This window comes from Rhinolophus sinicus, linkage group LG06 (assembly GCF_036562045.2).
Source record: "Rhinolophus sinicus isolate RSC01 linkage group LG06, ASM3656204v1, whole genome shotgun sequence".
Taxonomy (NCBI): Eukaryota; Metazoa; Chordata; class Mammalia; order Chiroptera; family Rhinolophidae; genus Rhinolophus; species Rhinolophus sinicus.
The window spans coordinates 75,791,122-75,810,897 of record NC_133756.1 but is presented as its reverse complement, the minus strand read 5'-3'; the positions used below and the strand labels follow the sequence as shown (position 1 = coordinate 75,810,897).

The window sequence follows — 19,776 nt, the reverse complement described above, 5'->3', positions numbered from 1 at the left end:
TTTTGTTTTTAATAAAAGTTGGAACTATTCTGCGTGACCTTTAAAAATAATCTTTTCTAGTATTAAAAAAAAAAAAAAAAGAAAGGTAGTGGAACACCAGAATAAAAGGTACTGGGCAGAGTGAGTTGTGGATTTAAAGTGCATTTTACTAAGTTTTCTTAAAAATGTTTTGACATTAAAAAGTTACATTAACATACATTATTAAATGATGATGTAAAAGCCTGGCAACTGGAAACAAATGTCCAGGGAACTTGTATTCGCTTCCTGTGGCTGCTGTGATAAATTACCACAAACTGTGTGGCTTAAAACCACAGAAATGTATTTTCTCACAGTTCTGCAGGCTCGAAGTGTGACGCTGTTGTCAGGGTCACACTCCCGGCAAAGGCTCCTCTAGGAGAGAGCCCTTCCTTTCGGGTTCTGGTGGCTCCTGGCGTTCCTTGGCTTGGGGCAGGATCACTCCGGTCTCTGCCTCCATCTTCACATGGCCTCTCCTCTGTGTCTCTCCATCCTCTTTTACTGTCTCCTAGAAGGACACTTGTCATTGGATTTAGGGCCCACACTAAATGTAGGGTGCTCTCATCTGGGGATCCTTAACGGGGTCACATACGCAGGTGCAGGGCACACACACGTCTCAGGGTGGTGATTCATCCCACGATCCCCTCCTAGGTAAACGGTGTAGTGTAAGTAGAAAAGATGTGTGTCTGCCTGGGATTAAACAGAAACGGGCACCGTCTCTGAAGTGTATAGTCTCTTTTTGGAGTAAGTTTTGTTTTCTTTGCACTCTGGTTATCATGGAAACAGCTGTTTGCAGTTCTAGAGAGCATACTACTGAACGGGCTGATTCAAATCATTCTCATTCCTAATGATAAACTATATTGCTCAGTGTCCAGGCACTGCGCTAAGCCTTTCACATGTCTGTTACTCCTTCAAGAAGTGGTTATTGTCTCCCTTTTAGATGAGGAAATGGAGGCACGAAAGGTTAAGTAACGTGCCAGGATCACCCAGCTTGAACAGAATGGAACCAGTTTCTGAAGGCATGTTTTTGACTATGAAGCTACCCCTGTTGTTAGAAGGAGTCTAGGTGCAAAATTAAAAGAGTTACTTTGCTTATACTTAGTATCAAGTTAAAATGCTTCTGGTGAGTATTACCATTCTCACCTTTCTTTCTTTCTTTGTGTAAGGGCCACATTGTAGTAATTTGTAAAGTATTACAGAAGAGTCCTAGGTATAATTCAGCAATAGTGCTTTTTATTTTATTTTATTTTTTTAGTTTATTGGGGTGACAATCATTAGTAAAGTTACATAGATTTCAGATGAACAAATCTATAATACATCATCTATATATCACATTGTGTGTTCATCACCCAGAGTCAGTTCTCTTTCCATCACCACATATTTGATCCACTTTACCCTCATCTACCACCCCCCTTCCCCCTTTACCCTCATCTACCACCCCCCTCCCCCCTTTACCCTCTGGTAACCATTAAACTGTTGTCTATGTCTATGAGTTTTTGTTTCTTCATTTGTTTGTCTTGTTCTTTTGTTGTTTTTGTTTCATATGCCACATATCGGTGAAATCATATGGTTCTCAACTTTTTCTGACTTATTTTGCTTAACATTATACTCTCAAGACCCATCCATGTTGTCACAAATGGTCCTATTTCATCTTTTCTTACCGCCGAATAGTATTCCATTGTGTATATATACCACAACTTCCTTATCCATTCATCTGTCGAAGGACATTTTGGTTGTATCCCTGTCTTGGCCACCGTAAATAAAGCTGCAGTGAACACTGGAGCACATATGTCTTTATGGATAAACGTTTTCAGATTTTTTTTGGTAGATACCCAGGAGAGGAATTGCTGGGTCATACGGTAATTCTACTCGTAATGTTTTGAGGAACCTCCACACTGCCTTCCATAGCAGCTGCACCAGTCTGCATTCCACCAACAGTGTATGAGGGTTCCTTTTTCTCCACAGCCTCTCCAACACTTGTTACTATTTGTCTTGTTGATGATAGCCATTCTGACTGGTATGAAAAGGTATCTCATTGTGGTTTTTATTTGCATTTCTCTGATTAGTGATCTTGAGTATTTTTCTTCATGTCTATTGACCATTTGTGTGCCTTCTTTGGAGAAATGTCTCTTCAGGTCCTCCGCTCATTTTTTAATTGGATTGTTTGTTTTTTTGTTGTTGAGTTACATGATTTCCTCATATATTTTGGATATTAGCCCTTTATCGGAGGCATAGTTTGCAGAAATCTTATCCCATTCAGTTAGTTGCATCTTTATTTTGTTGATGGTTTCTTTTGCTGTGCAGAAGCTTTTAAGTTTCATATAGTCCCATTCGTTTATTTCAGCTTTTACTTCCATTGCCTTTAGAGTCAAATTCATAAAATGCTCTTTGAACCAAAAGTCCATAAGTTTAGTACCTATGTTTTCTTCTATGCAGTTTATTGTGTCAGGTCTTCTGCTTAAGTCTTTGATCCATTTTGAATTAACTTTGGTACATGGTGACAAATAGCAGTCCAGTTTCATTCTTTTGCACGTGGCTATCCAATTCTTCCAGCACCATTTATTGAAGAGGCTGTCTTTCCTCCATTGTATGTTTTTGGCTTCTTTGTCAAAAATCATCTGTCCATATTTATGTGGTTTTATTTCTGGGTTCTCAATTCTATTCCATTGGTCTGTGTGTCAGTTTTTCTGCCAATACCATGCTGTTTTGATTATTGTAGCCCTGCAGTACAAGCCAAAGTCAGGAAGTGTGATACCTCCATTATTGTTCTTTTTTCTTAGGATTGCTTTGGCTCTTCGGGGTCTTTTGTGGTTCCAAACAAATCTGATGATTTTTTGTTCTATTTCTTTTTAAAAAGCCATTGGGATTTTGATGGGGATTGCATTGAATCTGTATATTGCTTTGGGTAATATGGCCATTTTAACTATGTTGATTCTTCCAATCCATGAGCACGGAATGCCTTTCCACTTCTTTGTGTCTTCTTCAGTTTCTTTAAAAAATGTATTATAGTTTTCAGTATATAGGTCTCTCACATCCTTGGTTAAGTTTATTCCTATGTATTTTATTATTTTTGTTGCAATTGCAAAAGGAATTGTTTTTTGTATTTCTTTTTCTGAGATTTCATTGTTAGTATATAGGAATGCAATGGACTTTTGTACATTGATTTTGTAGCCGGCAACTTGACTGTATGTGTTTATTGTTTCTAATAGCTTTTTGGTGGAGTCTTTAGGGTTTTCTATATATAGCATCATGTCATCTGCAAAAAGTGACAATTTAACTTCTTCATTCCCAATTTGGATGCCTTTTATTTCTTTCTCTTGTCTGATTGCTCTGGCTAGGACTTCCAACACTATGTTGAAAAGCCGAGGTGATAGGGGACAGCCCTGTCGTGTTCCTGAACATAGAGCCAAGGGCTTCAGTTTTTCACCATTAATTATATTAACTGAGGCTTTGTCATATATGGCCTTTATTATGTTAAGGTATTTTCCTTCTATATCTATTTTATTAAGTGTTTTAATCATAAATAGATGTGTCTTGTCAAGTGGTTTTTCTGAGTCTGTTGATATAATCATATGATTTTAGTCCTTTATTTTATGTGATATATCACATTGATCGATTTGCATATGTTGAGCCATCCTTGCACTCCTTGGATGAACCCCCATTTGGTCATGATGTATAATCTTTTTAATGCATTGTTGCATTCAATTGGCTAGAATTTTGTTTAGGATTGTTGCATCTGTATTCATCAGAGACATCAGTCTGTAATTTTCTTTTTTTGTGTTATCCTTACCAGGATTTGGTATCAGGATAATGTTGGCCTCATAAAATGAGTTAGGGAGTATTATCTCTTCTTCAGTTTTTTGGAAGAGTTTGAGTAGGACAGTTATTAGATCTCCTTTGAATGGTTGGTAGAATTCACTAGTGAGGCCATCTGGTCCCGGACTTTTGCTTTTGGGAAGGTTTTGGATGACTGATTCAATTTGGTTACTGGTGATTGGTCTATTAAGATTTTCCAGTGCTTCGTGATTCAGCCTAGGGTGGTTATATGTTTCTAAGAACTTGTCCATTTCTTCTAGGTTATTGAATTTGGTGGCATATAGTCCTTCATAGTATTCTTGGATGATCATTTATATTTCTGTGACATCCATGATAACCTGTTTCATTTCTGAAATTGTTTGTGTCTTTTCTCTTTCTATCTTAGTGAATTAGCCAAGGGTTTGTCAATTTTGTTAATCTTTTCAAAGAACTAACTCTTCATTGCATTAATTTTGTCTGTTGTTTTTTGTTCTTTATTTCATTTAATTCTGCTCTGATTTTTATTATTTCCTTCTTTTTGCTGACTTTGGGTTTCATTTGTTCTTCTTTTTCTAGTTCTTTAAGGTGTAACGTGAGGTTATTTATCTGGGATTTTTCTTTTTCTAGAGATAGGCCTGTAGTGATATAAATTTCCCTCTTAAAACTGCTTTCGTTGCATCCCAAAAATTTTGGTAGGATGTATTTTCATTGCCATTTGTTTCTATGTATCTTTTGATCTCTCATCTTATTTCTTCTTTTACCCAGTCATTCGTTAAAAGTATGTTGTTTAATCTCCATGTATTGTGGTTTTTACTGCTTTCTTTTCGCAGTTGATATCCAATTTCAAAGCCTTGTGATCAGAGAATATGCTTGATATGATTTCAATCTTCTTAAATTAAAAAAACAACTTAAAAATAATTTATTGGGGAATGGGAGTAGTGTGTATTTCCAGGACTTTATTGGGGGAACGGTGTGTTTTTCCTAGGAACCATCAGTTCCAAATCAAGTTGTTCTCCTTCAGTCTTAGTTGTGGAGGGCTCAGCTGAGCTCCAAGTTCAGTTGCCGTGTTCAACTTTAGTTGTGGGGGGCCACTGCCCACCGTCCCATGCGGGGGTCAAACCGGCAACCTTGTTGTTAAAAGCATGCGCTCTAACCAACTGAGCCATCCGGCTGCCCTCAATGTTAAATTTGCTGAGGCTAGTTTTACGTTTCAATATATAGTCTATCTTTGAGAACGTTCCATGTACACTAGAAAAGAATGTGTATAGTCTGATGTTCTAGGATGAAGTGTTCTATAAATGTCAATTATGTCCATTTCATCTATTGTGTCATTTAGGGCTGCTACTTTTTTTCTGTTTGGATGATCTAGTCATAGCTGTCAATGATGTATTTAGGTCCCCTAGTATAATTGTGTTTTGGTCAATTTCTCCCTTTAGTTCTGTTAGCAGTTGCTTGGTATATTTCAGTGCTCCCTGATTGGCGGCGTAAATATTGATGAGTGTTATGTCTTCTTGTTGTATAGTCCCCTTTACCATTATGAAATGTCCATCTTTGTCTCTTGTTACCTTTTTTATCCTGAAGTCTGTTTCCTCTCATATCAGTATAGTTACACCTGATGTTCTCTGGATACCAATTGCTTGGAGTGTCAATTTCCACCCTTTCACTTTGAGTCTATATTTGTCCTTATAGCTGAGATGCGTCTCTTGGAGACAACATATGGTTGGGTTTAGTTTTTTGATCCAATCTGCTAGTCTGTGCCTTTTTATTGGTGAGTTCAGTCCATGTACATTTAGGGTGATTATTGATATATGAGGATTTCCTATCATTCTATCTTTGGTTTCCTGGTAGGATGGTGTCTCCACTGTTTCTTTGCCGTTTTGTTGCTGTCTGTTATTTCAGTGTGGTGATATTCTATGATTTTTCTTCTCTTTCTTCTTTTATTATGTTATATATTTCAGTTCTGGATTTTTTTTGAGTGGTTACCATTAATTTTATGTAAAAGAACGTTTCATATTTAGAGTAATCCATTTTCTTCAGCACGCTTACTTTCTCCATTCCCTTATGCCGGTTCAGGCCTTTACTCTCCCCCCTTTTATATTTTTGTTGTCACAAATTATCCCTATTTATGCTGGTCGAATAGACAGCCTCCTTCAGTATTTCTTGTAGTGCAGGTCATGTGTTAGAAAATTCCCTCAGCTTCTGTATGTCTGGAAAGGTCTTTATTCCTCCTTCATATCTAAAGGATATCTTTGCTGGAAATATTATTCTTGGCTCATAATTTCTTTCTTTCAATAGTTTGAATATTTGGTTCCACTCCCTCCTGGCTTGTAGAGTTTCTGCTGAAAAATCTGATGATAATCTAATGGGCTTTCCTTTGTAAGTTACCGTCTTCTTATCCCTGGCTGCCTTGAGGATTCTTTCTTTGTCGTTGATTTTTGACAGCTTCAATACAATGTGTGTGCCTTCGAGAAGGCCTTTTGGGGTTGAGGTAATTAGGTGTTCTATTTGCTGCTTGGATTCGAGGATCCAGTTCTTTCCACAAGTTTGGGAAGTTCTCATTGACTATTTGTTTGAATATACTCTCTGTTCCCTTCTCTCTTTCTTCTCCTTCTGGTATGCCCATTATTCTTATGTTGCTCTTTCTGATGGAGTCAGAAAGTTCTTGTAGAGTTCTTTCATTTCTTTTAAGTCTCAAGTCTCTCTCTTCTTCGATCTGTGTCATTTCCAGACTTCTATCTTCGATGTCACTGATTCTTTATTATGTCAGCCCTATTACCTAAGCTGGCTATTTCATTCTTCATTTCTTTTACTGAGTTCTTAATCTCCAGAAATTCTATTTCGTTCTTTCTTAAAATTTCAATCTCTTTGGTAAAATGTTCGTTTTGTTCTTGGAGTGTGTTCCTGAGTTCATGAAACTGCTTGTCTGTGTTTTCTTGCATCTCATTGAGTTTTTTCAGAATTGCAGTCTTGAATTCTGTAATTTAAATCACATATTTCCATGTCTTTAAGTTCATTTTTAGGAGACTTCATTTTCTTTCTGAGCTGCCTTGTTACATTGGTTATTTATCCCAATTAGTGAATAAGTTTTTTCTCTTCCTAGGCACCTACAGGTGTGGGTTCTGCAATAGGTTGGTAGAAAGAGGTCTTTCCTTTGTTTTCCAGTAGATGTTGGTAGAATGCTTTATTTTCTTTCCAACTGCAGCCTTTAATTCTCTATCACACTGTAGTGCTATGTTTTCTCTGCACTATTCCAGCTTCTCACACAATGGGGGGATTCCGTGGAATGTGGGCTTCTCCTCCGTGAGCAGTTCACCTGGGTCTCAGGGCACAGCCTCCGTTGGGGGATGTGGAAAGCTCCAAAGCTCTTCCTGCACCAGATTCAGAGTCCGTGTGTTTCAGCAGTTCTGTTTACTCCTGCAGGGATCCGCCCAGATAGGTGGGGCCAGGGGCGGGGTGAGTTGTGAGAGGTGGCCCAGAGCAATGGCGGCGACCACCACCACAGCCGGTCCTGCTTCCACAGCTCCCTCCCCTTTGCCGGAACTATTTGGGCTGCAAGTCTGTGTCTGCGGTCCACAGTTCTCAGAACAGCAAATAATTCTGTTCTTTTGCTCTGACACTGCTACTGTTCCGCTTCTAGCACCGGGCAGGTGGGGGTGGGGCGAGTTCTGGGAGGGAGGGGGCGGCTTATCTCAGTGCCTAAAGCTTCCGTTCTCTGCTTGGCAGTGAGGGCTTAAACCACTGTTTTCGGCCTTTTTCCCTCAGTCTTTTCTCCGAGGTCTCTGCCGTGAGCGTTGGGTTCAGCCGTGTTATATGCTGCCCCCTCAGCCCTGTGGGCCATAAGCGGAGCCCTAGCAGTCCGAGTTCTTCCCTCTCCCGCAGCTGCGGTAGCCCCAGAATGCAGGGAGCTCTGAGCTCCGGCCACTCAGCCTGTGTCTCCACAATTACCACTTTCCTCCTCCCCCGCTCCCCCAATTTGCCCTCATTTAGATGATTTCAGTCTCTTAGTCTTGCCTGTCTGCTGTGCAGGGAGTCCTCTGCTGTGCAGGGAGTCCTTTGTGGAATTATAGCTGTTCAATTTGTTGTAAATTCCAGGGGAGATTTCAAGAAGCTCACCTCACACCTCAATTTCTAAGACATCCAGTAGTGCCTTTTAGTGTATGTGCTGCCGAAGCGAGCACTCCAGTAGTGCCTTTTAACCAGCTCTGTGCATCACCCTTACCAGGGATGTGTTTTGACTATACATGTGCCCAGGGTCTGTCCCTGGAGAATTTGGAATCGGTATATCAGTGGTAAGATATACACAGCTGTACTTTCGGAAAGTTCTGTGTAATCTGGTGCACATTCCTGGTTGAGGACCACTGGATAGCAGTCGTTACCCTAACCATGGAGTGTTCCTTTTTTTAGTGAAAGAGAGTCAGAGAATTGTTTTGTAAGTTAGGGAGAGTTTAACTGAGCCATGTGTATTCTTCTGTTCTGCCATGAAATAACAGGTACATTGTCACTTGCCTCACTCCAACTTAAACATCCAGCCATCTCAATAGAATCCTCCAAATCCCGATGTCATCCCCCAGAAAAACAAATGTGCAGAAAAATCCACTCCCTAGGAAGAAAAAAGGAAAAGAGGGAGCTGTCTTTACAGCATGTTTCCCACATTCCTTTTAAGACCAAAGCATTTCACTTCAGTTGGAGAAACTAGGCTATGTCTTTTATCTCTAGATCTTATTAACTAGGAATATGATATTTTCCAACACATTTATTTCAACCAGTTTTGCTATTATGGAACAGTTGGATTTTTTTTTAATCACATTATAACAATATAATTTACTATCTAGTGCTTAATTGTCTATAGAATGCTATGACATTTCAGATGTTCTATCCCCAAAGTAAATTGTGTCACATTTAATCCTATTCTAATTTTGGGAAGTTACTTCCAAATTGAAAATATTTTATAAATTTATGCTTAAGTTTAAAAGTAATGTTGAATTCTCTGGACTGGAATCACTCCTTCAAGATGTTTTGTGAGTTCTGCAAATGTCAATACAGATCGTCCTCATTTTATCATTCCTTGAATGAGCACTCTCATCTGCTCCCTCTCCTGAGATTTCAAGCTATTTTGACATGTTTTATCACTCCTCAGAACCGAGGTAGAGTAACTGGGGTTCAGGGAGTACTGAGTCGTGGGAAGAACCCTTTGCGCAGCTTATACCATGTTCTTAACAGTGAGTTTCCACTCGGGAACTTCTGTGGGTGAGCATTGTGAGTGCTAGCAGCAGTCGCCTTTTATCACTTGAACAGAGTTGCTGATAGATTCATTTCAGTTTAAAAATACTTGTTTTCGACAGGTCTGAAGTTGGAATGTGGGTCGTACTGAAGGGGAGGAGGAATGGAGCAGGGCGAGCTTTGGTGAAAGCTCTCAGCTCTTGTTTAACTGCTATAGCAGCCCCGCTTTCCATGACTTCAAACCTGATTAAAAGGAGAGCAATAGAAAAACTTGGGCTTTGGTTAAGAGTTTAAAAATTGAAGGAAGGATCCTATTTTCCAACCACATAAAATACATGCCTATTTTAAAAGGCTTATTCACAGTGTGCCGTTTATAAATCTATGAAACAGTCTGCTAGTCCGCTTCTCTCATAATAAAAAGGGCCTCCTCGCTGAGTTTATATGAGGACTCATGGAAATGGGGCAGTATAGTAAGCAGCAGAGCATGGAAGGCCATCCGTCGTTTCTGTCTCAAAAGCACTCATGTCTGTGTATATGAAGGACAAATTCATAGAAAAGGGAAATACATGTATACCAAAATACTAATGTTAAGGGAATAACAGCAATAGGAGACTTTCGCCCCTTTGTGTTTATTTTTTAAATTTAATATAATCCACATTTAGTAATAAAGTAATATTTAGAGTTCTAAGTAGCTTAGTTCTTTTTCAGCAAATTATTTAATTGTTAAGGATGCAAACTATACATAATACGATCCCAATTTTGTTTTAAAAATTAGATGTTAGGTTGATGGTTGAAGGGGTGGATGGATCATAAAGGAAATTCAACAGAGGCCATAGTGGCTGTTGTTATGTCTTGGTGGTGAAGATAATGGATTTTTGAGGGGTGGGGGTATACTTTCTATATATTACAATTTAAAAGAAAATAAATGTTTCACTCTGAAATTGTGGGAAAATAGAAGTTAGTCCATTCTTTATTGTGCAGATAGCAAATGCCTATTCTCTACCAGGCAGTAGGAATACAAAGAAAGAATAAGACATAATTTTTATCCTGAGGCCTCAACATTTAGTGGGAATGGAGAGAGGACAAGTGTGGTAAACAAATGGCTTGACTCATGGTGATGGCTCAGTTAGTCAGGATTGATTAGGGTTCCTGCTCTACTCCTTTTTCTTCCTGCAAATGGTCCTGCAGGCTCTTTGTTGCTAGGAAGCTTTCCAAGGAGATGGAAGGCATTGCTTTTATTAGTTGTGAGGCTGAAACGAGGTGTTCAGGCAACTTTGGTTCTTCTGCCACCCTGCCTCACACACACACACACACACACACACACACACACACCTGGCTTGATTACTACACATTTTGTGTGTGGGGGTGGGGGGCACATCGGGTGATGCCACACCCCCACTAGTATTGGTCCCTCCTAACACAGTTTCTTTTAGTATGTGTTGACTCATTTTCTTCCAAAACATCTAAAATCTGCTAAATAATATCTGCTTGAGAAATGGTCCATCAACTTTACAAAGAATTAGTGCTGTGGCCTTGGTGTGTGTTTTGAGTATCTGGTCAGGACGGCAGAAGGATGGGCTTCCAGACTGTAACCTGGGCCCTGGGTCCCGGGAGGGAGCCTGTCAGGAGCCTGATGGCAGAGCCCTTCAGTTATCACGCTGTACGGCAGGCAGAACAGGCTTCATGTGCGTATGAGCCGCAGTTACTAACAGGAAGTCTGGGCTTTGGTGAACTGGAGAATGACATGAGCCAGGCTTTAAGATGTTAGACACAGATCTTTTAGTACATAAAATACAAACTGGTGTTACTCAAGCTATTCACCAAGCGAGGTAGTGTCTGTGGGTGTATAGCAAGGAATTCTACATTGACCTTCACAGACAAGCTGGGCCCCCCTTCATGACCACCCTCACCCACCCCCATTCCCATGCCTTTGCCCAACCCATTTGGTGCCTGTGCATGGTTTTCCAAATAACTGATTTAGACGGTCCTAATTGACGTTTTCAACTGAAGTTTGGCAATGAGAAGGGTGAGCTGTAACGGAAAAATTGTTTGCTTTGCAAATGTGCTGCCAGCAGCTAGCCAGGAATTATAATAAGACCCCTCTAACTAAGTAAGTATGTTAGATAGCTTGTCTAACTAGACTAGGAATAGAAAATTTTGCACAGTTAGACTTAAAAATAAATCATTATTAGACCTTCTCTATGAAGGTTCACATTTAGAAATGGGGTGCTCAATTTTAGTCCTGACGTTAAGAGACAAGTTAGGTGACATACCCAAGGTCTCACAGCTGAGTTCTGGGAGAATCTTGTGACAGAGGTCCGGGCTAGTGACCCTGCAACTCTGTGCAGACTTCATGTGATTAATATTCACTTGGATTCACACCCCAGGCCAGAATTCCACAGACCTGCTCCTACGTCCTGCTGTGCCCACAGTAACCAGGTTCCTGGTTTGTTGTCTGTGAAATGAGGGAGTTGAACTGTGTGATCTGGTGCCTTTGGGAGCTAGCTTTCTGAAATGATGCTGTCCCTTCCCTGTGGGGGAGTGGTCTGAGCATACCCGTCTCATCAGGATGTGGACTTCATTTGAAGCCTGTTTTCTGTGCGTTATAATGAGGCACTGGTGCTACACTCTGTGGTCTCACTATTCTGTGAACCAGACAGATTGTATGTCCGTGTGACTTTCTGAAACTCTCCATGTCTCCTATATACATGCTTATGTGTGTGTGCTTATACAGTGATACACCCTCATGACTCGAAGGCAGGTCAGTTTTCAGTCTCGGTAGTGCTGAGCTCTGTTAACAACGTGAGTTAAAAATAAAGGGCAGAGCCTTGAACTAAGTGAGTTTTTAGTGACCTTGCTAAGCCATACATACAAGTTCACTAAGAAATGCTACCGAATGAAAAGTGTGTAATACAAGTGTGACAGTAACTAACACTAGTTGTGTTGCAGGCCCTCCGTGTTCATAGAGGATAAAGCTATAGACACTCTGGCTTATCTCAGCGATGGGGATGCCCGAGCTGGATTGAACGGACTGCAGCTGGCGGTGCTGGCCAGGTTAAGCTCTAGGAAGATGTTTTGTAAGAAGAGTGGGCAAACGTATTCTCCCGGTAGAGTTCTGATCACTGAAAATGATGTGAAGGAAGGCCTCCAGAAATCTCACATTTTATATGACCGAGCAGGTAAATAACTGAACTGTAAAAAGAGTGAAACTTTCATGAAATAAGTTGTGTACATACACTCTCACTTCCAGACCTCATCTGGGTCCAAAGCATGAATGTGATTCTCAGTTGGCTCTCCATATTGGTAATAGAATTAAACCTTACCTTCAGAGTCCTAGCTTCCTGAACTTTCTTAGAGAGGCTCAGAGCAGAAGCTGTCCTGATCAGAACTGAGGCGTTTTTGGGTTTGAAATTGCAAGTTTCAAACGTATCTTAGAAGGTAGTTACATATTTTTCCATTACTCTCTGATGGCACCTTTTAGAATACAAGCATTTTTTAAAACCCATACATTCAGTTGATCATTTATAATGGCAGTAAATAACAAGACGATTCTTGTAATAAGTGACTTATTTTTTTTTAGCTTAATGAGAATTAAAAGCCTTGATTTCAAGAGTCTCAACTAAAAATTAAGTTTATTTGGATTGTAATGTTTTTACTTTGTAATATCTTTTTTAAAACTTTATTTTTGCTCTGTGCGCTTACCTGTTTGCATAGAAGCACATTTACAGATATCGGTTTTGATACCAGCTCTTATTAAGTCTGTGACCTGGCAATATTAAATGTCATAAGCGCAGCACATTTGTATCTTTTTATAAAACATGTTGGTGACGAAGATAGCGTACTGTAGATTACCCTGGACTTCTGGGGCTTGAGTATTTATGTGATTCTGATAGAGTCATGTTGCAGTAACGAATAGAATTTCCACACCTTTCAAAGCTATGCCAGAAAAGGAAGCTGGGATTAAATATTCCGGATACCACGTAGGCTGTCCCATGTCTTTAACAAATGCTTTTTGATGGTGAAGAGTACTTCTTACTGGTTAGAGAAGGGGGTGGGGGAGCTTAAGAATGACTGGTTCCAGGCAGTGCCTCCTGTTGAGTGAACAGAACGTGCTGTGTGACCTTGGGGAAGTGACTGAAGCTCTTTGGCTTTACTGCCCCTCAGCTGATGGGGTGGGGGGTGCTAAAGAGCACTAAGGACGCATTAGAGGCATTAAATTAACAAACAGTCCTCTCCCCAGCCAGCGCCTCTCCTCAAATGACCCAGGAGCTTGGATGGCCAGCTCTGTGCTCCTGAATGTCATAGGAGTGCTTGGAAAATCTGAAACATAAAGCATTCTGGATATAGAGTTTTACTTTCCTTTTGGCCAAATGCAAGAACTGGAGATATGTACAAAAAATTAAAAGTTTTAAGAGATAAAAATATTCCCACATGCTGGATTCTTCCATTGTCTCTGGGAGTTCCAGCAACAGTGGTCTTTCCTTCTCCCTTGTAGCTGTCCTAAAGGAGACTCTTCATTTTGACTGGACCAGCTGAAACTGTTCTTCCACATTTCATCAGACTGTCAGTTAAAAAACAAAGCTACAATTTAACATAACACTAGCTTTCATTGAATCTGAGTAGTTTATGTACATTGTCTTTTTTTTAATTCTCAAAATAACTTTGGGAGGTAACTTAATGTTATCCTCATTTTACAGATGACAAAACTTGCCTAAATTCACAAAACACATGGTTAAATTTATCCCCAGCTCCAGGTCTGATTGGTGCCCAGGACTGTGTCCTCCCTCCCTGTCGGTGTTGCCGCCATGCCGGCCCCTCCCCTGACACATGACTGCTTACACTCACACCCACTCTCACATGTACTCACTCACCTCTCACCCATGCGAACACTCGTGCCTGCTCACACACACACTGTGGGTGTTAGACATGTCCAGCCCTAGGGTTCCTACTTCTTGGGGCTCACATTCCATCCAGGGAAGCTATGCACGAAGGGGTTACCTTCTCTGTAGCAGCTCTTTGCTGCCCTAGGAAGAGCTAGGGTCAGTGGAAATCGCCTGGAGCCCGGCCTTGAGGACCCACGCGAGCCACAAATTAACACCTTACCCTGCTGCCGTGTGGCCTACCTGCTCCACAGGTCGGATCCTAGAGATCGTTCTCTTACAGGCTTTGTTCCATCAGTAAGGGACCTAGGAACTAGCTCAGATAAGTCTGCATCAGTGAAGAAATTTCCAAATGAAAACAAGTTCTCTGCCATGCATTGATGTCGGGGTTCTACATGAATGTGAAATTTTAGGTTGGAAATGGTATATAATAAAAGCAAACCTACCAGCTAACGTAGAAGAATATTGAACACTGATGTATTTCTGTAGTGCTTACTCCATACCAGGCAAACATGGTTTAGTACAACCCTGTGCCCTAGCTCGTCTTACAATACCCACTTCCCCGGTGAGAAGCCTGAGGAGGCACAGAGTGGAGCCACTTGCCCGTGGTCCCATGGCTGTACACTTGGCATTCGAACCCTGGCTGCCTAGCTCCAGAGCCCACGGTCTTCACCAGATGCCTTTCATCGCTGATCTCTCAGGAAAGGTATAAGGAGATGAGGAACCTTTGTGATCGGGAGGTTCATTGCCATCTCCTTGTTCACATTGGACAGAAAGTGAAGCAAAGCTGGCTGCTTCCGTCTCATCTGTGTATCTCCGCGAGTTGGCTGGGCCTGCACTAGTTCTCCTCCCCAGGTCCAGGCTCAGCTCAGGAGGGTCAGAGCACAGGGTCAGGGTCCAGGCCTGTGAGGGAGTTGGGCCAGAACCATGTGGCTTTCGCGCAGGACACTTTCCCGGCCAGCCTCCATGGCATTGTGACTTAGCTGAGGAAGCCCTAGGATGGGAAACTCAGTTTGTCCACAGAAATCCAGCAGCTCTGCGGAAAGCATCTGTCTGCCCCGGCGCTCCTCTGCAACGGGAGGGGCCCAGGCCCCACAGTCAGCCTCTCGGGTCTTGCTCCTTTGGCAGGCCAGCATCTTAGCCCGTGCTCTCTTCATCTGAACATCAAGTGTCATTTTACCAGCATTGTCAGCTGCCGGGACTTGTTCTTGGGGCCCAGATGCCATGCAGAGCAGGTCATGGTCTCATTGTTGGCATCGGCTTAATGAGCACAGACCAGGTGCTTCTCTGGAAGGACTAACACTAAGAATAAGACCCCTGCTTTCTCAGGAAGCGGGTGCCCTCTCCTCAGACTCACGGAGGAGATGGTGGTCAGAAAACAGTGAGATATGTATCAATGCAAATATGGAGCTATAAGTTTCTCCCCTTAAATATCCCTCTAAAGCACGCTTCACTGAGTTGTTACACAGGTCAAAAAGCAGGGCACACCCAAGCAGTGAAGGAAAATGACTACAGTGCTCTCAGGGCAAAACCTGTTAGTGCATGTGTCAGGCCTTCAGGGGGCCTGCCACACAGGTTGTCCCCACCGCCGGTTTAAATGACCACAGGCTCCAGATACCAGAAGGGCAGCTAGAAGTTATACCGAGGAACAAATGGGCTGGAACAGCTGTTCTTGCCACTTGCCTCTGCACTCTGATGGCGCCCTCCAGGCCCAGGGTCAGTTTTCCTCAAATTAACAGTGGAACCAGAACATTAGAACCACTCTTGGCCTGGAAAATCCACTGGGGTCTAGGAAGACCACCTTTCAAAGTGAATGTCCCCTCCCTTCTGGTCTGTGCTCACATCCAGTGTAGGTGGCTGCAGTTATCCAGCGGCTTTCTCTTAAAGGGACCGGGTTACAAGACAGGTCCAGGCCCCACAGGGTACCACGTGGGCCTGCCCCGGCACCTCACACCAGCGGCGCTGTACCCTCCTGCTGAGCAGCTTGAGCACAGCTGTCAGACCTCACTCTCCTCGGGCTTTCCTAGGTCCCTACTGGTTCAGGCTTCCTTAAAGTCAGTCAAGTGAAATAAGCATTATGGCTTGAATGAGCCTCTTAGAGCTCTGTGGGTCCCATCCTCCTGCCTGTAATTGAGTGGGTGCTTTTTGTGGTGTCCAGGAGAAGAACATTACAACTGTATCTCTGCACTTCATAAATCCATGCGGGGCTCGGACCAGAGTGCCTCCCTCTACTGGCTGGCACGCATGCTTGAAGGAGGAGAGGACCCGCTGTACGTTGCCAGGAGGCTGGTGAGGTTTGCCAGTGAGGACATTGGTGAGTGTGGTGGGAAGGACCCAGGACCTGGTGTGCACATAGGGCGGGGGAAGGGGGACGGGGAAATGGTGCCATGTGGGACAGGTAAGGAGAAAATAAGACTTCAGTATGAACTCAGTTTATTTTTTTATTGTGTATGTGAGCTTTTGAGTGGTTTTGTTCCTAAAGTCACCATTTTATTTCCTCTTCAGTAGTGATTTTCCTAATATGAGTCTTGAAATAAAAGAAATACTTCCATTTGCTTTGTAGTTGGGTGTTCAGGTTTTCATTGGACATCTGAGATAGAAATGGAAGGTTCTGGACACCGTTTAAATAAAAAGATCAGAAGAACTTTTCTTTGGTGTTAAGAAATGTTTTCTTTTTAATGTATCCATCCTTGTGACTGTTTTCATGGTCTCCGCCCCTTACATTTATTTTTCCTACAAGATGTAGAATTGTTATCCCTGAGGAAACAGTTTTTGACAGTAAATATTTCTTGAATAAGCTAACAAGATCAGAGAAAAGTCAGTCCATTTTGCTAAGTGGGATTTTTATTTTTTTTGGTCAGAATGAACGGGCAGTGATAGTCCCTGGTCGTGGTAGCACATGGACAGGTCGGGCAGGGGGTGTGCGTTGTGACTTAAACTTTCTCTTTCTGTGTGTGTGACAGGTCTGGCAGACCCATCTGCATTAACACAAGCAGTTGCTGCCTACCAAGGCTGTCACTTTATAGGCATGCCTGAATGTGAGGTAAAGTAATGAGGTCATTTCTTTGCAAATCAGTTCCTTTCTCTTGTGCTGTGTCCCTTTGTGGATTTGAATATATGTTCTGCCTTCGCCATTCATGTGTGGGCCCACTGAAGTTGCTGCTTGGCTTTTTAACTCCTGTTTTAGAAGCCTAGACTCACAAGAGGGGGGTCTTAGGTATCAACGAGGTGATGTTTTCAAACAGGAGGAAGTGTTGAGGGTTTCCTGGGGGCAGAAGTGCTGAAGGAGCCGAACAAGGAAGTGTGTGCAAGTTCACGCACAAACACAGCAGCTTCATGTTTATCTGTTTTACGTGTTGGGGTTTTAAGAAAATTTTCATTTAATAAAAAGTTATTCAGTTTAAAAATAGAAAACCACTGGTCTGGTTCAACCTCTCATCTCATGTAGGAATTTCTTCTTTTTGTCATAGGTGGTTACCCAGACGATAGGCAGAAAGGGGGGTAATGAAAGCGTGGTGGGGCTCTTCCAACTAACTAGGGACATTATCAAGTATTGTGCAAAGATGTTTCCTTTTCGCCTAGGTGCTCCTAGCGCAGTGTGTGGTCTACTTTGCCAGAGCCCCAAAGTCTATTGAGGTGTACAGCGCCTACAACAACGTCAAAGCCTGTCTGCGGAACCACAAGGGGCCTCTCCCCCCCGTGCCACTGCACCTGAGGAACGCGCCCACCAGGCTGATGAAGGACCTGGGCTACGGCAAAGGCTACAAGTACAACCCCATGTACAGTGAGCCTGTGGACCAGGAGTACCTGCCGGAAGAGCTCAGGGGGGTGGATTTCTTTAAGCAAAGGCGGTGCTGACTCTCAGGCCGTAACAGCGGAAGGATGTTACTTTTTATCTTCTTCTCTTTTTTTTTTTTTTAAGGGATGGCCAGAAAGCGAGTAACTGGATTGTGAAGTTGGTTGATTGCTTGGTGGACGTTAAAACAGACCAACATTTGTGCCAGAAATGTGAGAGTTCCTTAGGTGGAGGCAGTTACTTCAGCTGAACATGTAACGTTGAAACTGCTCATTTGCACTCTGCGGTGGTCATGCTTACAAAGTACGTGGCAGCCTTGTGCAATGAAGTAATGTGATAAGGAGTTACCTATTTTGTCATAGTATTTAAGTCATAATGTCACTTCAGAATTCAGTTCTGTAGGATTTTTTTTCCTTTAAAAAATGTATATTCTCGGTAGTTTTAATTGGTAAAAAAAAAAATAATTGTGATTTAATACTGCATAGTGTTTTGGGTATTTTTTTTATATGCAAAGGTCTTATGAGCCAATAAAGCTATTTCAAAGTACTCTTCAATTCTCTCATGTTTTTCCCACCTGAGTTTCCTAGGTTCCAATATCTGTCACCGTCACATCTTGGTAGATAAATAACTGAAAGAAATATTATCATATGAAATTGGAAAACTATTATCATGAAATTGGAAAGCTTAGTGAAAAGTCAGTGTATCTTTTTGAAAATTAATTTTAATTGTTTTAAAGGAATACATATAATTTTAAATGGCTTAAAAGAATCCAGTAGTCTTCTGTCCCATTTCTCCCTACTTCCTCCAGTTTCTTCTTGCAGCAACATGTTTCTAAATGATAAACTCCTATTTCACTTCTGTTTCCTAATGTTAAATTTCTCTCCCACCACACACACACACACACACACACACACACACACACACCCCTTAGTTTTCTTTGTATCTACTGCTGATTCTTTTCAAATTCAATAGCCACTTTGCACATATTTCCACAAGGATGGTCCCATCAATAATCTTTCCATTCTGCCCTCCCTCCCCCGCTCCCTGTGTGATCCCTCTTGGGCACTGCTACTCTGTCTCTCACTGCAGGACCTCTTAAACAGACCTCTTTCTGTTTAAGAGACGCACATCCTTTAGAAGCTTTATGAAGCAAAGATTCATGGGAGGCAAAATATTTTTAGACCTTGAATGTCAAAATGCTTTTATTCTATCTTCGTACTTATCTGATAATTTGGGAATAAAATCTGGGTCGGAAATCATTTGTTAGTTGTCTTTTTCCTACGTTGTCAACTTTGAAGACATTCTGATTTGTGACCTCTGCAGGCTTATAGCATCTTCACTTTTTTGTTTCAGTGTTCAAAAGTTTGCAGTGATTTTACTGGTCACTTGGCAGTCCCTTTCAATGTGGAAACTCATGTCTTTCAGTTCTTAGGAAAGTTTCTTTTTTGTGTTCATTGAATAAATATTAAGTTATTGTAATATTAAGTTATTCTAACATGAGTGCCTCATGTTAAGCACTCTTGTTGGGAATACATCAGTGAACAAAAGAGGCAAAATCTTGTGCTCATGAAACAGTATGAAAAATATGTCAGTTAATGGTAAATCCTAAGGAGAAAACAATCGGAATGGAGATAGAAAGTGTGAGGAGGTGTGATTTTAGAGTAGCCTAGGTGGGCTTCATATAGAAGGTGATATTTGAATCAAGAATTAGAGGAAATAAGTATGCCGTTCAGGTATCTGGGGGAAGATCTTTCCAGGCAGAGGGAACACCAAGTACAGGCCCTGGCAGACGGTCCAGTAAGGAGGCCAGCCTGACTGGAGTGGAGGAAGGGAACTCGTGAGAGTTGAGGTCAGGAAATAATGGGCCTTCAGATCATGTGGGACCATTTTGTTCATGGGAAAGACTTGGCTTTTACTCAAAGAGTGTCACAATGGGATTTAAATTTTATATGGATCCCCTTTGCTATGATGTTGAGACAAAATGGTAGGGAGGCCAAAGTTGGGAAACGGGGAATTACAACTGGCAATATTCCCGGAAAGGTGATGGTAGATGAGCGGTTGCAGTAGAGA

General features: G+C 41.8%; 1 protein-coding gene across 1 annotated transcript in view; it reads left to right on the top strand.

Moving 5' to 3' along the window:
- WRNIP1 (WRN helicase interacting protein 1) overlaps nt 1–18,252 on the top strand; it is a 28,215-nt gene extending 9,963 nt beyond the window's left edge. Inside the window, exons 4-7 of the mRNA XM_019752371.2 lie at nt 11,980–12,209; nt 16,069–16,224; nt 16,874–16,953; nt 17,493–18,252. Coding sequence (XP_019607930.2) covers nt 11,980–12,209; nt 16,069–16,224; nt 16,874–16,953; nt 17,493–17,768 — 742 coding nt within the window. The 3' untranslated portion in view covers nt 17,769–18,252. The remainder of the gene's footprint in view (nt 1–11,979; nt 12,210–16,068; nt 16,225–16,873; nt 16,954–17,492) is intronic.
- Nucleotides 18,253–19,776: the final 1,524 nt, after the last annotated feature.